Source organism: Polyodon spathula, unplaced genomic scaffold (genome assembly GCF_017654505.1).
Source record: "Polyodon spathula isolate WHYD16114869_AA unplaced genomic scaffold, ASM1765450v1 scaffolds_1074, whole genome shotgun sequence".
Lineage (NCBI taxonomy): Eukaryota > Metazoa > Chordata > Actinopteri > Acipenseriformes > Polyodontidae > Polyodon > Polyodon spathula.
The window spans coordinates 10577-26000 of record NW_024472560.1 but is presented as its reverse complement, the minus strand read 5'-3'; the positions used below and the strand labels follow the sequence as shown (position 1 = coordinate 26000).

At 38.3% G+C, this 15424-nt stretch overlaps 1 protein-coding gene across 1 annotated transcript; it reads left to right on the top strand.

Annotated features, from left to right (window-relative positions):
* The first annotated feature begins 683 nt into the window (after nucleotides 1–683).
* LOC121309266 (Krueppel-like factor 2) lies at nucleotides 684–2734 on the top strand. The gene is made up of 4 exons (XM_041242145.1): nucleotides 684–794; nucleotides 1023–1127; nucleotides 1464–2289; nucleotides 2494–2734. The coding sequence occupies exons 1-4, from the start codon at nucleotides 723–725 to the stop codon at nucleotides 2667–2669; spliced, it is 1179 nt and encodes a 392-aa protein (XP_041098079.1). The 5' UTR covers nucleotides 684–722; the 3' UTR covers nucleotides 2670–2734.
* Nucleotides 2735–15424: the final 12690 nt, after the last annotated feature.

Sequence of the window (15424 nt, the reverse complement as noted above, 5' to 3'; positions counted from 1 at the left end):
ACTATAGGACGATATTTTTAAAAGAATAGGATTTTTCTGCCACCTTTTTAGTCCCACAATGTCCTATAGTAACACTATAGGATCCTATAGGACATTTTTGTAAGGGATTGATATAGTACATATCAGTAAGGAAAGCTGCATACTTTATAACCGTATTGTAAAGCCCATATCTGCAAGTAAATTACTGCAATTAAAAAGCTGATGAGCTGCACGTCTTTCTGTCCCTTTCATCGTTTTAGGGGGCTGGTTCTAGTGCGTCACCATGACTCTTTCATTTCTGCCTGGCTTGTTTATTTGTTAAACCCGTTTCTATGGTCACGGGGGGAGGAGCATGGCCCTTTAAGAAGCCGGGAAGGTTGAGAGAGTGTAGAAGTAGAGATGAGCAAATGAACTTGAGAGCTGCTTTATATACCAGAGCTAAATTTAGGACCGATCGTGCGCTACCTCCATCCTGAACGCGTTTCCTCCGCTTAATTCAATTGGTTCAGCTTCTCAGCTGCAATATTTATAAGTTAGGATCGCCTACCAATCAAAGTTGCACATGACTTTGAAACACTACTTCATATAGTAGAGGAGAACACTCTACTATTTACAAAAAGTTTTTTACACGAGGAGTAAGGTGGATCGAACTTCTGCTGAAAAGTTTGTCAGCGGTTTTTTTTTTTTTTTTTTTTTTTTTTTTTTTTTTTTTTAATAGTTTTGCAGTGAAAAAAGCATTGGAAATGGCCTTAAGCGGGACCATTCTACCTTCTATATCTACGTTTGCAAACCCATGGGAAAAATGTTGGGAAAACGTGAGTGTATATATACTTTTACTTATATATAATTATTATTATTATGCAAAGTTTCTTAATATGCTGGCTAATCTCACATGCACGCAGTACTGCTGTTAAAAGTGGTGAACATACAGTTTTAGAATGTCACAAAGCAGTCATATTTCTACTTTTGTGTCAAAGCGTTTTACATAACAAACGCGCTCTGGTAATTATTATAAATGCTAATGTTCATTTGTTTTGTTACAGAGGTGGAGAACTGAAATGGACAAGGCTGTACACTCCAGCTGCTCAATGGCCGTGCAGAACACGGACACGTACTTTCCAAGAAAAGACGACGAAGATCTGAGCAATTTTAGGGGGGGGACTAGCTAGGCGGTTGCGCCCCCCTCCATATAGTAAAGCTTGGGGAGGGTGCGTCGGTCCCCGTGTCGGGGGGGCGCGTCTGGGCTGAAGGAAAGTAATCCCCCCTAAAAATAAACCCATAAAACCCAATAGGCTTTGCCTTTTGTGTTTGCCGAGGGTCCGGCGTTTGACATTCTATTCTTATAATACCTATATAACTACATAATAATTAAAGAAAACAATTTAAATATAAAATCAACCACAAATGCTTACTATAAATAAACATATAATAAAAGCATTAATAACACAAAAAATCTCTAATAATATTTTAAAAATCTTATCCATTTCTTAGATCTGGAATTTATCCTGGCCAACACCACCGGCTCCGACAGCTTGAATCCCATGGCTCCTGCTGGAGAATACCCCATGAAACTTACTGAACCCAGCTCTCTCTACCAGACTGGCAACCCCGTGGGGTCCTACAGCGGACCCGAGCAGAGCAGCGCCCCGCCACCCTACAGCACTAGCCTTATGGAAGAGCTGCTGAGGTCTGAGGTGGACAACAGCTACTGTCTCGCCAATAACGTCCACGGGAGATTCCTAGTGGCTTCAACGAACTCTTTTGCAAACCAGGACTTTGTTGACAACATCAAGGTTGAGCCAAGCATGGATGGTTACGGACCGATCATGGGCATGGTGCCTCAGACCGGCGTTAAAATTAAACAGGAGGGGAATTCATCGTGCATGATGGCTTTCGAGCAGCCCAGGGTAGCCAGCTCCCCCCAGACAACGGGCAACATGACCCCGCCTCTGAGCCCCGATGACCTGATGAACACAGACTGCCAGCCTCAGATGTGCCACTCCATGACATTCCAGCAGGGATACCACTCTGCCCAAAACTTCCCCCCTCCTCCGCCTGGCATGCCGCTCCAGTATCACACAGCGCACCAGTTCAGCATGTACGAGGATGGGCTCAGCCTCCAGCCGTCGGCGCAGAGAGTTCTGCTGACCCCGCCGTCATCCCCACTCGAACTCCTGGACTCCAAACCAAAGAGAGGTCGCAGGTCCTGGCCCAGGAAACGAACCGCGAGTCACACCTGCACCTACGCCGGCTGTGGGAAAACTTACACTAAGAGCTCTCACTTGAAAGCGCATCACAGAACGCACACAGGTAAGGGGAATGCCACGGTCACTGTCGCAATTCTGCAGAACACATGACAATCCCCAATACACAAATATCATATTGCTAACATACTGTAAAAATAAATAATAATAATAATATGTACTGTTGGCTACTTTTTTTAAATCAGGGATGAATATTAAACGATTTCGTGTTAAAATACACAGTGTGTTTTTTTTTTTTCTATTAACCCAGGTGAGAAGCCCTATCACTGCAGCTGGGAAGGTTGTGGCTGGAAATTCGCCCGTTCTGATGAACTGACCCGACATTTCCGTAAACACACTGGCCACCGTCCCTTCCAGTGCCACCTGTGCGAGCGTGCCTTCTCCAGGTCGGACCACCTTGCCCTGCACATGAAACGACACATGTAAACTGAGCATGCAATTCTGGACTGGACTGGACTTTTTATACTCATTGCTATTTAATTAAATATATATATATATATATATATATATATATATATATATATATATATATATATATATATATATATAATATTATATATATACGGAGCGCTAAATATATGTTGAAATTTGTGCGCATCGACAATGAAAACGAATCAACTGTTTGCTTACACGTTTCCGAAACGACGTGTTGATCACTTCTAAACACTAAACTACCCAATAACGTTAATGCTTGAACTGGGTTTTCCGTCCTTGAATCTCTTGAAAAAAAAAAAAACTGGAACCTGGCAGCGACGTTTAATTCTATTAAGATTATATTTGATGCGCCAGGGAAGTGCCTATATACCACTTTGTACTGTACGTAATATGTTCTATGGGGTAAAATTGACAAGTTTTTTTTATTTTATTTTTATTATTATTATATATTTGCTGTACCTGTAAACTGCACGTGAAATAAGCTTTTATAAAAAGACAATGTTTTTTATTTTTATTTTTAAAAACTGCCTTAAAACCTTATTTTTTAAAAACTGCCTTAAACCCTGTATGGGTTTATTTGAATGTTTAATATTTTATATGTAAAATATAATTAATGAATGCCATATGAATTCAGGGTCTTCCAACGTAATAAAACAGCATTTGAACATGTATTCAAAACATTGTGTCTTATAGATGCAATAATATTGTCTGCTCCAGGTTTAAGTTACACTATTGACACAGGGCTAGATGTAATGTAATTTTTTTTTTTTCTGACTGAAATTTATATAAGTAATGTAAATATTTGTATAATGTAAATAACTGTATTTTAATGTAAATATTAAAAGTAAAATTAAAGATATCTTGGACTCTCTCCTTTAAAAAAAAAAAAAAAGATAAAACAAATAAGCATATTTTTACTTCAAAATATGCCTCAGTCAAAAGAAGAACACTGTCCCATAGGGCTGTATGTGAAATCCGCTCAACTAGCAGAGCTGTTGTGTGTTGGAGAATAAGAAACTATTTTAAGCCGAGCTCAAGCTCTGGAGTAAGCATGATGCTTTTGGTTGTAATGTTTTCCAGCTGCATGACTGCCACTGCCTGTAGTCTGTGGGTTCTGCCTATAAATATAAAGCATTACATTTACATAATTATAGAGACTCGATTTAGATATGTCTGGACACAGGGATCTACCACACTTCAGCAAACAACATTCAAACTTAGAGGAAACAAACACCTTTAAAGGTATAGAAAATGTCTATAAAACGATTGTTTAGTTATATTATGGATATAACCTTTAAAAAGATACTGTACATGTTGCAATGACACTCAAACAGGAGAGACAAGTAGAATGCGATTAGAATATATTGAAACAACTATAAAAAAAAAAAAAAAGATCATTAGCCTGGTTTATCTGCACTCTGATTTCTTCAACAGTACATTCATTTAATACAAATCTAGAGTACTGCAAGTTATTTTAGGTTATTCACCAATGTTCTCAATTACTCAAGCATACATGGCTATTATTAGAAAGGCAAGCATGTGAAAAATTGAACATTTTCATTTCGCTTTTTTCCACTTTACTTATTACATCGTGTTGGGACCTTGAGCGATAACAGCAAAGCTATCACATGCAGGAGATGCTAAAGATAATGCTAGCACTGCAGGATCCAAACCACCAATCTAACTGTATATATTTCACAGCTGGAGGTAAATATGCATAAACTTCAGACATATACATTCTCTGAAAGATTTGTGTTCCTCTACCCTCAATTATTTCTCGGCTGATTCTAAGAACCAATCTATTTATTGCTTGACTGAATATATTTGAAAAAAACAAAAACAATACTTGTACTTTACATCTAATAGATAACAAAGATTACTTCTAAGTACAGAACTATATTCCAATCTGAGCTTTTTAGTTTTTTTTTAAACCCGCTTTCTGCACAGGATAGCAGCCCACACCCTAGCTTCTAACCACGAGTATCTCGCACGAAGCAGCATCGTTGACTGATGCTAATCACCCAATAGACACCTCAAGTGTTTGATGAACCACGCTTTAAGCCAAAACACCAGTGCTTTAAAAGAGGTTTCCACTCTTCCATATGAAATATACTCTGTACCATAATATATTAAATTACACATAGTTTTTTTTGTGGTCAAACAAATTTGCAGATACACACATGCAATGCCTGTCTAATGGGATACAATGTAGGGTGTATTAATTATTTATATTTTTTATATATCCCCTTCTGTCTATCTAGGTTTAAAAAAGAGGTATAACAAATGAAAAAGTGCACACACACACACACACACACAATAATATATCTATTATGTATATAGATATATATATATATATATAATTATATAGATATGTGCACACTTGTATATATAATCAGGACATTTCAGATAAAGGCCCTGCAACTGTGTAGAAAGAGATGGTAAATAACCATATTCAAAATACTGTATATCAAAGAAGCAAAAACATATTTCAAAAGGCGCATTTCAAAATGTTATAGCCGACATGTTAAATATTGAATTTTCATATATATGGGTTAGCATAAATGTTGTTTCATGCATTAAGATGCAATCTGTCTAGATACTGTGTGGATAAAACCAGTGATCTCGGAATGCAAATATTTAAACCAAGCGGTAGAGCATCGTGGTGAGAATGCCGAGAAGTACAGCCGGCTTAATCTATTTTTAGAACATGCATGGTTTTGCACTTGCCACTGTCAGTGTGCAACCAAACACACCCTCCCAAAAAAAGAAATAAATTACAATCAATTCTGTTCACTTTTCTTTTGCTCAGATTAATACCTGTTAATTACAAAAACAGCGCTGACTTTATTGGTTTATTGTTTAGAAAAAACATACCTTTCAAGTTATGCGCATCAGAAATATTAACCCCTTATTTTGTGTTGTTTCTTTCACTTATTTTAATTAATTTCAGAATTTATAAACTATTATTGCACACCCAGATACTAGTGCCACCACTCAAACTCATTAAAAATGAAAAAAAATTAAGATACAGAACATTTGGTGGCAGGTTCTCCTTTACTGTCTTTTTTTTCTCCAAAACAGGACTCGCCCAACTGCATACAGTGCCCTCTGCTGGTGAAAAGCTGTACAGCAGGCACAGGTTCAAACCCCCTAAAGTCTCCACCTGTAAAATCCTGCCCCTGGCTGTGAAGCAGACTGTGCAGATTATCTCAAACAATGCTTCCCTAATTGGGGGCACCTCCCCCTGCCTTCTACACAGAACAGCCTGCTCTTCTATTTAAAAGGGTTCAGTCTCCTGTCATCCTGTCAGAATACTGGACTGACACACTATCTGCGCTGTATTCAATGTATCCCCTCAAGTGTTGAGGTTACAGAAATTATTTAAAAGCTCAGTTTTGAAGGAGCTGTCCCAAGCTTAGGCTCTACAGCAGTTGGGCTCTTTAAAAGAATTACAAAGTTCAAATTGGAATTAATAATTACAGCATGACATTGGCTTTCGCCAGGATAAAATTAGATGGTACCGATGGGTAAAAAATAAATAAAAAAACACAAAATCAATTCAGTAGCAGCTGCCAGTCGGCAATGAATTGACCCTATGCCTGAAAGCAACCTATAAAATGGATTAAAACATTCCCATCTTAATTTGATTGGCAATAAATATAATCATAACCTACATCTCCAAAGGACAGACTCACAAAGCTTTTATTCCATTGCAAGCTTAACACCAGACAGAGAAAATCTACATGGTACTGATTCTAATCTAGCACAGGATGTTAAAAGCATACTAAGCATTCCTTAAAAAAAAAAAAAAAAAGAGAACAGTGCACCCTTAAAGTTAGCTTTGAACACATCACACTGCGGCATTCAGCCATTTATTAGATTCACCAATTGAAAAACAAATAAAATGAAAAGGCTACACAAGCACTTTGACTGTTCCTTTTGCTTTAAGATTAACATCTCTGGAATGCACCTGGAACAGCCCAATGAAAGTTTATATGAAACAGTGAAAAATGTAACAAACAGATAGATAGCAACAACACTGCTGCAGTTTCACTCAAGGAGACTCGTTAAAAGAACTTTAGTGCACTGTGAATACTCACCTCTGCCAGCACTGCAGGCAACAGAATAAATAAATGTATCACCCTAAAGGTGTGCCTCACCTTTTGACCACAGCCCTGCCTCCCGTTACAAATCAACTGGTTTCGCTTTTACACGCCAGCATGGGACTGTATCTGAATCACCATGCTGTTATAGAAACGGGATATTTCAAATACAGGGCCAACATGTTTGCAAAATATGTATTCCTTTTCAAGCTTATGTATTTTGTAATACACACACACCATTTATGACAGAGAATTCCAATTGTATGCAACATTGACTATGTGTGAGGAATGGATTGTGGCATTTTGGCAATTCATCTTAATTCTGGAAATCCAGGGGACTAAGGACGCCACCTACAGGATGCTTTTGGTATTGCCTGGGATTAGGTTCTGAAGGGCTACAGGCTGCTGCACACAGCAGGACTGAGGGGCCAGCTCGGTATTGAAGTTATTTAAAAGAAATTACACAGAAGTGTGCGAAAGTGGGCAATCAGACTATTTAAAAAAAATTAAAAAAAAGAAAAAAAGTTATGGCTAAATCTCCTGATAAGGCTGCATACATTAAACTCTCCAAAAGCATTGCTACGCAAATCTTGCACTCCACTGTTCTCATAAACACATTCTCCTCATGGTGCTATAAAAAAAAAAAAAAAATCAGTTTCGCCTTGGATTTCAACAAACAAGAGTTAAGTAACATATCCTTCGTAAAACAAAAAGAATTACTTTGATGAGGTAAAACCAGAAGAAACCAAGTAAACAAACGTCTCCGCCAAAGCATTTATCAGCATCGACTTGACCAAGGGGTTGAGTTCTCCTAAGAATTCATGAGCGTTTGAAGTCATACTTGTATATACTGCAACTCAATTGGTTTTCAACAAATACATTTTCCTGCTGTTTAAACACCACACAGGTTAAATATACCAGTATGTACCACTAACTTTCTCTAACAAGTTTTCTCACACATTATAAACCTGTGACAAGCAATGCCAGCAAGTGAAGAACTGTAATGGAAAATGTTATTTGTGTGCCGTTATAGAATGTGGATCTGGATTATTTTAGTTAAATTCCTCCCTAACAGTTCTGCTGGAAAAACATGACATTTTCCAACATACTGCAAAACCCCCTGGGTGCTACTATTCAGCATATAGCTACACTCCCTCACACAGCTGATTAAATATACATCACTAAAACCAAATTCTGTAGAGCTTTTCATTACCAGATTGCACATTAGTGCTGGAACAGAGAGCTCTTCCTAGGCCAAGATCTGTCATTGAAAGCATTTATTCTAATCTTAAAACTTCCACTTTGAATATTCATCAAACACAAAAAAACAAACAAAAAAAAAAAAACATGGAATGCAACTTTGGTGTAATATTTCTTAATTTTCCTGTAAAGACAGGAATAAACTTTTTACAAAATCTTCAGGAATGCGATGGAGTGAACAGAGTTTGATGTTCAAGCCAAAGCTGGTCATGTAGGCGCAGGTTCTAGCTCGCATGCTTTCAGAACAATTCTTAGTACCTTGGATGTCCACATGGACATTGATGGCATCTCTCTATGGCACCCCAGTACATTATGTGGCATTTCAGTGATCGTTGCCCGTTACATGCACATGAAAGCAACGTAGTCTTAAAATGTACATTCAATGGCTGGATTGGCAACGATCTATCCATGGCAAATCTACTAACTCACTGCGCCACCCCGATCTGCTACTAGACAGTTCAGTTATTCCCAGAGCCTAACAAACTAACCTGTCCAGTTTACAGGCAAAACCTACAAATACATCTACACAAGTGAAAGTCTAGACCTCAAATTTTAAAAAAAGGGTCAAAATGAAATTTCACACTTCATACATTAACCTGTATTACCAAGCAAATTCATTTTTATGAGCAAATCCAAGTAGCGTGACTTTTCTAAACTTCTTATTTTGAATCTTTGGTGTAAAAGCCTTTTCAGTTCAATGCTTCCATTAGCATAACATAAATAAAAGCATGCCGTGGAATTTCCTGTGATATTTCAAAAGGGAGTAATTAACAACAGGACTTGGATTAAATTGGTTTTACAGCATGCACTCGATTAGTGGTGTGTTGATGCTACATTATAGGTCTTTGTAAGACACTGAAACTAATTTGAATAGTAGATTCTACTGGAACCCTGGCACATCACAGCAAATGGTTTATGAAGAAATGAAAGACAACTTACCTTACTTGGAATGTTACCTTATTTTTTTTTATTATATTAAAATGATAACCATGTACAGTGGGTTAGAATTCCAGCCTCCATCTCCTTTTAAATGTTTTAAGTTAAGTTTTTTTTTTTTGGACAAATATAATAATGTACATAATCTGCAAACACCTTAATGCATTTCAGTAAGACAGCTTTCAACATTTATTTATATTTCTCGTATTCCCTTTCTTTATACATAAAATAAGACTAAGGCAGGTGAAACTAGATACTGGGAATGCTTTAGGCTTTAGATTTCAAACGCTGCCAAATCCCAGTAAAGTCAGATCATAAAGTCAGAGTGTTGTAGACACCCCATTTCTGGCAGTTAGAACAATGCTGTTTCAGTTAATGCACATTTGTTCCAAAATGGAACGTGTGTTTGTTACTTTTACAAAATACTGCATGCAGTCAGCTGGTCATTTGGAGTTTTTCGTTCTTTCCTAGACTGACGTGTATGGGGGGGGGGGGGGGGGGTGGGGGGGGGGGGGGTGGGGGGTGGGGGGTGGGGGGGGGGGGGGGGGGAACGACTGTGTTATATTAATAGAAATAAAAATCTCGGGCACTGGGGTTTGCAACGACTTCAATCCAAACCGCTACACCTGTTGCAAAGTTAACGAAACACACGACTGAAAAACGAGTCTTCTAAAATACAACCAAAACACCTTTTATGTATCTGAGACAGTGTCCAGTTTATGTAGGAAAGTGCACAAAACCTAAGGGGTGCTTAAAGAAGGATTGTGATTAAAACACCACAAAGACTAGAAAGTCAACGGAAGATATTGAAGCGATATTTTAAGTCACACACAAATAATTTGTGGTTTATAATTATAAAAAACCACCGTTCATTCGTGGTATAAACCTGGTAGGAAGCAAGGAGGGTGATTTTTAAAAACCCTAAATCTAACCTAAAAATTTTGGCGATTTAACCGGATGAGTCAAATAAAGTGCCTACTGAACCCTAACTGTGGTGGTACTGTGCCACTATAATCAACAGTTCAATTTACACTGTAATACCCGACACACACAGTTGTATAGAGTTGCAATTAATGTTTGAGTAGGAGTGCAGCAAATCAAAGTTTACATTTTTATGAATGCAACAGAAAGGTAAAGCACATATATTTGCACATAAATTAGCTAAAACAACATAATGAAAACTAAAAATAAAAAAGGTCCTGTACAAGAATCCCTGGACGGTCCGCCACGCCTTTGAGCATGACAGCCAGCTTGTTATCCTTTTCATCAGCTTGGTGTGCTTTGCAATAGCTTTCAAAAACATTACATCATCAGCGGAATAGATGACTCATCTGTACTAAATTAACTTTAGAGTTAATTTACTTAACTTAATATTATATAACTTAATATTCTTCTCAGGAGTCATTTACTTGCCTGGTGCCGGTAGGGTTCCAACTTCCATTCATTTAACTTTTTCTTTTTTTTGGAAATTTGGATTCCAGGAGGGGTGGGGGGTGCCCTCCCTTGCCCTGCCTTGCGGACGCTGATGCCCCTGTACAATGTCATATAAGATAGAACATTTTTTTAAATGTTAATTAAAATGGAAATCTGAAAGAAAACTATTGGAAAACTATTGGTCTGTATTGATATGCCCAGAGGTTAAAAACAATGTGTCAGTGAAAAGGTTATTGTGTATTGACACCACCAGTAATGAAACTGTATTGGCCAAATCATAGAACACAACTGTGTACTAACTATAAACCCTGCAAATATGAAGTCACTATCTCAAATGGTGACACTGTGGCTACAACAGCTTTGCAAAAATCCATCACAAAAGAGTTCATTTATGTAGCATGACACCCATGAGCAAACTGAACCTAAGAAATCACAGAATACGTATGTGTACCAAGCCCTTACAAAAGTTTATCATGGAATTTTTACAGTAATTTTACAGTTTTCCCATGCTGTTCTCATGGTTATCCTGTGTATTTAATATAGTCTTGCCACCGTTGGTCATGTTTCTTAACATGATTTACCATACCTCCCTGGGCTTTACAGTGCTTACCGATGCTTAATTATGCTTTCATTATGCTTTGTGACAATTTGCTATGCTTTTACTATAGAAAACTTTTAGAAGGGAAGTGTTACATATTTAGTAAGTTATATACGGTACTCCCATCTTTATTGACTTGATAAATTGTACAACAAAAATTCTTCCAGTGAGGTTTCTTGAGAATCTGACACAGTAAATTACAAAGTGGCTTTGTTTTTCAATTTTTAACCCCCTGACAGATAGGTATCTACAATTGCTCTAAATCAGCTGTAGCCTCCTTTTTTCCCAGAACAACGTTAAAAACAGGAAGGCTTTCCAGTGAAATTTGAAATTACTAGGGTATGCCTGTGTATACACCCTGCATCCCTTCTCATTATCCCTGCCTTCCTGTCTAGCTCTGGGGGAAGCAAACAGGCATACATAAGCATATATGTTGGTTGTAGACTGTCAGGATTTAACCACAAGTGTCAGGCATATGTTTGTGTACTGGCAAAGAAAAGGTCTATGTCGTGTCAGCAAAGGGCAGCTTACATATTGTCCATAGTGATTTTATTTATTTATTTTATTTTTTTGAGATGCTATTGACGCAAGAATGAGCAGAATTATATTCTTCTGGCATGCTCATATCTCCTGCCATTCTCCCTATTTGAGTGAAAATTAAATGTTCTACTATTAAATTAATTAATTCAATGAGATTGTTATCTCTCATCTAATACAAGTTCACTGTTGTATAGTGCAATAATGGATATTAAAAGGATGCTTGATTCTGTATCATCGATATTTTCTTAAAATTAAATATTTACAACTATAGTAAGAAAAACAACTGTAGCTTATTGTGGCAATGGTTGTTTCAAACGGGGCGGGGACACACAATATAAGCCAAAGATACATAAACGCACAACACACAATGTAAAATTGTGTGTTAATGTTGGTGTGTAGTCTTTGGTACATGGGATATAAACTGGTCTGTGTAGCACAAGTGTTTAAAAGTGTTATTTGTATTTAGGCAAGAGGATTGCACAGCACTTCACGTGCAAGTTAAAAGTAATAATATATGAGCACATGGAATTGCACTTTAATAATTCACGTGCAGTTGTACCAATACTCCAATTGAATGATTGATTAGCAAAAGAGTCTCGGTACAGCTGCATAAAAAAGCATGTTTTCACTCACTCAGGGTAGTGTGTTCAGAAACTCTTGTCCAACACATTCCTCTGGTCATTTGGTGTATTTCATTTAAGGCCAGTCGTAGTGGCACCAAACAGGCACTGCGAGGTAAAACAAACATATCAAAATAAAACCGATTTCACGCACACGGACACACAACAAGACAGGAAGTTGGAAAATAATAACACAGTACACCCAATAAGTAAATTAATTTCACGCCTCGCGTTCTTTGTCACGAGTCGAAGTGGAATTGAGGGTGCCATAGTAGTCCCAGGAGAGATATCACACAACCAAAGGACCAAAGACCGAGACTTTCAGGGGGTGAACTGCGGTAGAAACACTTGTGAATATGAGGATTACTGGTTTGTTTGACTACTAGAAAGTGTGTACATGCTTCACTAAGTATGCCATATATGCTCTTTCTCTATAGTGTGTCTTTCGTCTGGTCTGATGTCCCCACTACAGCCATCTTTGTGACACTTACATCAAAAAACCACCACAACCGTCAATGAACTGATATTCCGACGAATACTTCATTGATTCATATTTTATATACATAAAGAGAATGTACTGCATGTTACTCAAAAAGTGTTTTTGTGTGTGTGTTAGGTACTTCTTAAGCTGATTATGAAGCTATGTTGGAACCTACATCTACTATACATATACAGTACTTGTAAACACCTAGGCCTTTACAACATAAATCATCTCCAACAAAGAGACATTTGGCTTTCACTTTCTGTCACTGCAAAACAACTGTTTAAGAACATGTAAGTGATAAAACATCCCTAAGGAAGAAAAATACATTTTCAAAATCTATATATTTAGGAAATATTAGAAAACTGCAACTGTGAACCCATTTAGTAGCCTCAATAATTCTGTAGTAGGGAGGCACAAGTAAGACACTGTGCTATATGTGTCCTGCTTATAACGAGAATGCAAGTCATAGTGGAATGGCATAATGGGGCAAATGGGTGATTGGGTGTCTTCAGTGTTTTGGGGAAACACTTTGTGATAACAATCTGCTTGTACGTATTTCGTTACCCCACCGTTAATGTGTATATAAATTATCAAATCAATCCAATAAGTTATTCCCATGTAATAAGTCATAAAAGTTATACAAACAAACATCCAAACAACCGTCCGTTCATTAAAATACTTGGCCTGCAAGCTTGCACTCATAAATACAAAATCTAACAATTTCCTCAGTCAGATAGTGCAGACATAAACCTTATGGTACCCGAAATGGGATACAGCTGTTTTCAGTATATCTCCCTTGGGCATGTTGTTTCTCTCAAGATGAATGGGTCACTGGTAACAAGCTGTCCGTGCAAGTAGAATGGTTGTTTCATTCACTTCTGGAGAAAGTTTATTTACATTTTTTTAGTTTGTCCTATTTGTTTTTCACAATCCACTCCCTTAGGTTGCTTATCCTAATTAATCTGAACAGTACCAGGAACTGCAAGGCAGCCAGACAGCTTAGACGTAATCCTATTTGCATACTGTTTATGGCTGTTCATCTAAGCACATTTTCTACATCCTGTTTGCATTTGTCAACAGATTTTTACATTTAAATCTCAGTATAATTATGCACTTGTCTCATCATTCTAATTTGACATCTGTGATATAGTGAAAACGCAGGAGTCAGTTGTAACTGGAAACTGTAACTGTACTTTATTGCCATTTACAATCCACTTATCCTTCTCTCTCTATAGACTGGAAACACTCACAACCTGGCTTACGACCGTGTAATCTCAAACAGGTGAACCCTGAACATAACAAGTCTATGGGTGCAGGAACCTTTCGCAGTTGGTTAGCATGCCAGTGTGACCCATCATGCCGGTGGTAGGTGGCAGGCCCCAACTTCTTGACAATCTGTAAAGGAGCTGACCAGCAGTGCTGTAGTTTGCTCTCACCCACATAATACTTTTGTTCCGCTGGAGTGAGGGCGAGTGAAGCAAAAACCACATGTAGCTATGACAGCACAGAGCCCAAGGCAACTACCGAGGTAACAATTGTGGGTGCTATGAGTCTGAAGTGTGCGAGCATAGGAGCAGATGTGAGCTGGTGCTTGATGGTTTGGACGGCCTAAGTTGCCTTATTTAGGAGAGAGACCTTGGTGCCCTTTTGTGTTCCGGCAGTCTATGTCAGCATGTCGCTGCGGTGTCGCATCTTCCCCTTTCGATCTGTAGCAACCACCCCAATTTGTACTGAAATAGTGCGCCTTGTCATGGGACCATTTAATAAATGTACTGGTGAGTGAGTTCGTAGCATGAGAGCCATGTACATTGTGTGCCCCCTTCTTGGGTAGTGGGCTTGGGGAGCGGGGCGGCATGATGGACATTCCTACATCTCTGGGTGACTATCCGCCCCTCGGCCTGACCCGTGGGTTTACCTGTGTGTGGCCAGTGCTTTCTTACAGGACAGTTCAGGGGACTGGGCTGCATGTCTGAGTAATCCACAATTAGAGCAGTGCCTGGAACTTGGTTGGGGTTTATCCTGTACTTTTTGTAGTACTTGGACTGTAACGTCAACAGATTGTGCAGTTGAGGTGCCTGATGGTTTACACTCCCCTGCTAATGCAGCTTCTACTTGCTTTCCAATCTCCAATGCTTTCCCCAATGTTAAATCATCTGGTTCCAATAACAAGTGGTCCCTCAGTCGTACACAGCACGTTTGTTCTATCCACTAGTCCATAATTAGCTCATCCTGTAGCGCACCGAATTCGCAATGCTGAACAAGTTTATCTGTGGCTGTAAAGCCACAGAATATTTCAGTGTGACATTGACAGTTCAGATGTTTTCACACCTGAATCAGAGAAATCCCTTTGCTCCATACTAAAACTTCATCTGGGTTGTCCAAACATTTCATTTCCCATAACAGGTCATATGACTGCTTGATCAGCAGGCTTTTCTTCCTGTACACAATCCCTCACATCCTAAAGGAAGCTCTGTGCTGTTATCTAATACTAACAGCTCCCGTGTGACCCTCTAAAGTAGATTTTCCTTTTTATATCATAGCCGACTGCATTTTTCTTCTTTCTTTGAGGGATTAAATTTGTCGTGGAAAGCACACAAGTGAGAATGAACTGTTTGGAAGTATACCGTTAAGAAGTAGTACCAAGGAAAATGTGAAGCAAATATTTCTAATACTGATTCAGAGCCTAAATTAAAAGATTAGTATGCTTTATAATGTGTATGGCAGCGCCATAATTGTGATTTAATTGAGGCCTGGTTAACTTCATCAGCTCT

Excerpts from the sequence above, each read along its gene's own strand:
- LOC121309266 (XM_041242145.1), top strand. The coding sequence starts at position 723 with ATGGCCTTAAGCGGGACCATTCTACCTTCTATATCTACGTTTGCAAAC. Across the intron at positions 1,128-1,463 it reads ACGACGAAGATCTGAGCAAT|TTCTTAGATCTGGAATTTAT; the intron begins TTTAGGGGGGGG and ends AATCTTATCCAT. Across the intron at positions 2,290-2,493 it reads GCATCACAGAACGCACACAG|GTGAGAAGCCCTATCACTGC; the intron begins GTAAGGGGAATG and ends CTATTAACCCAG.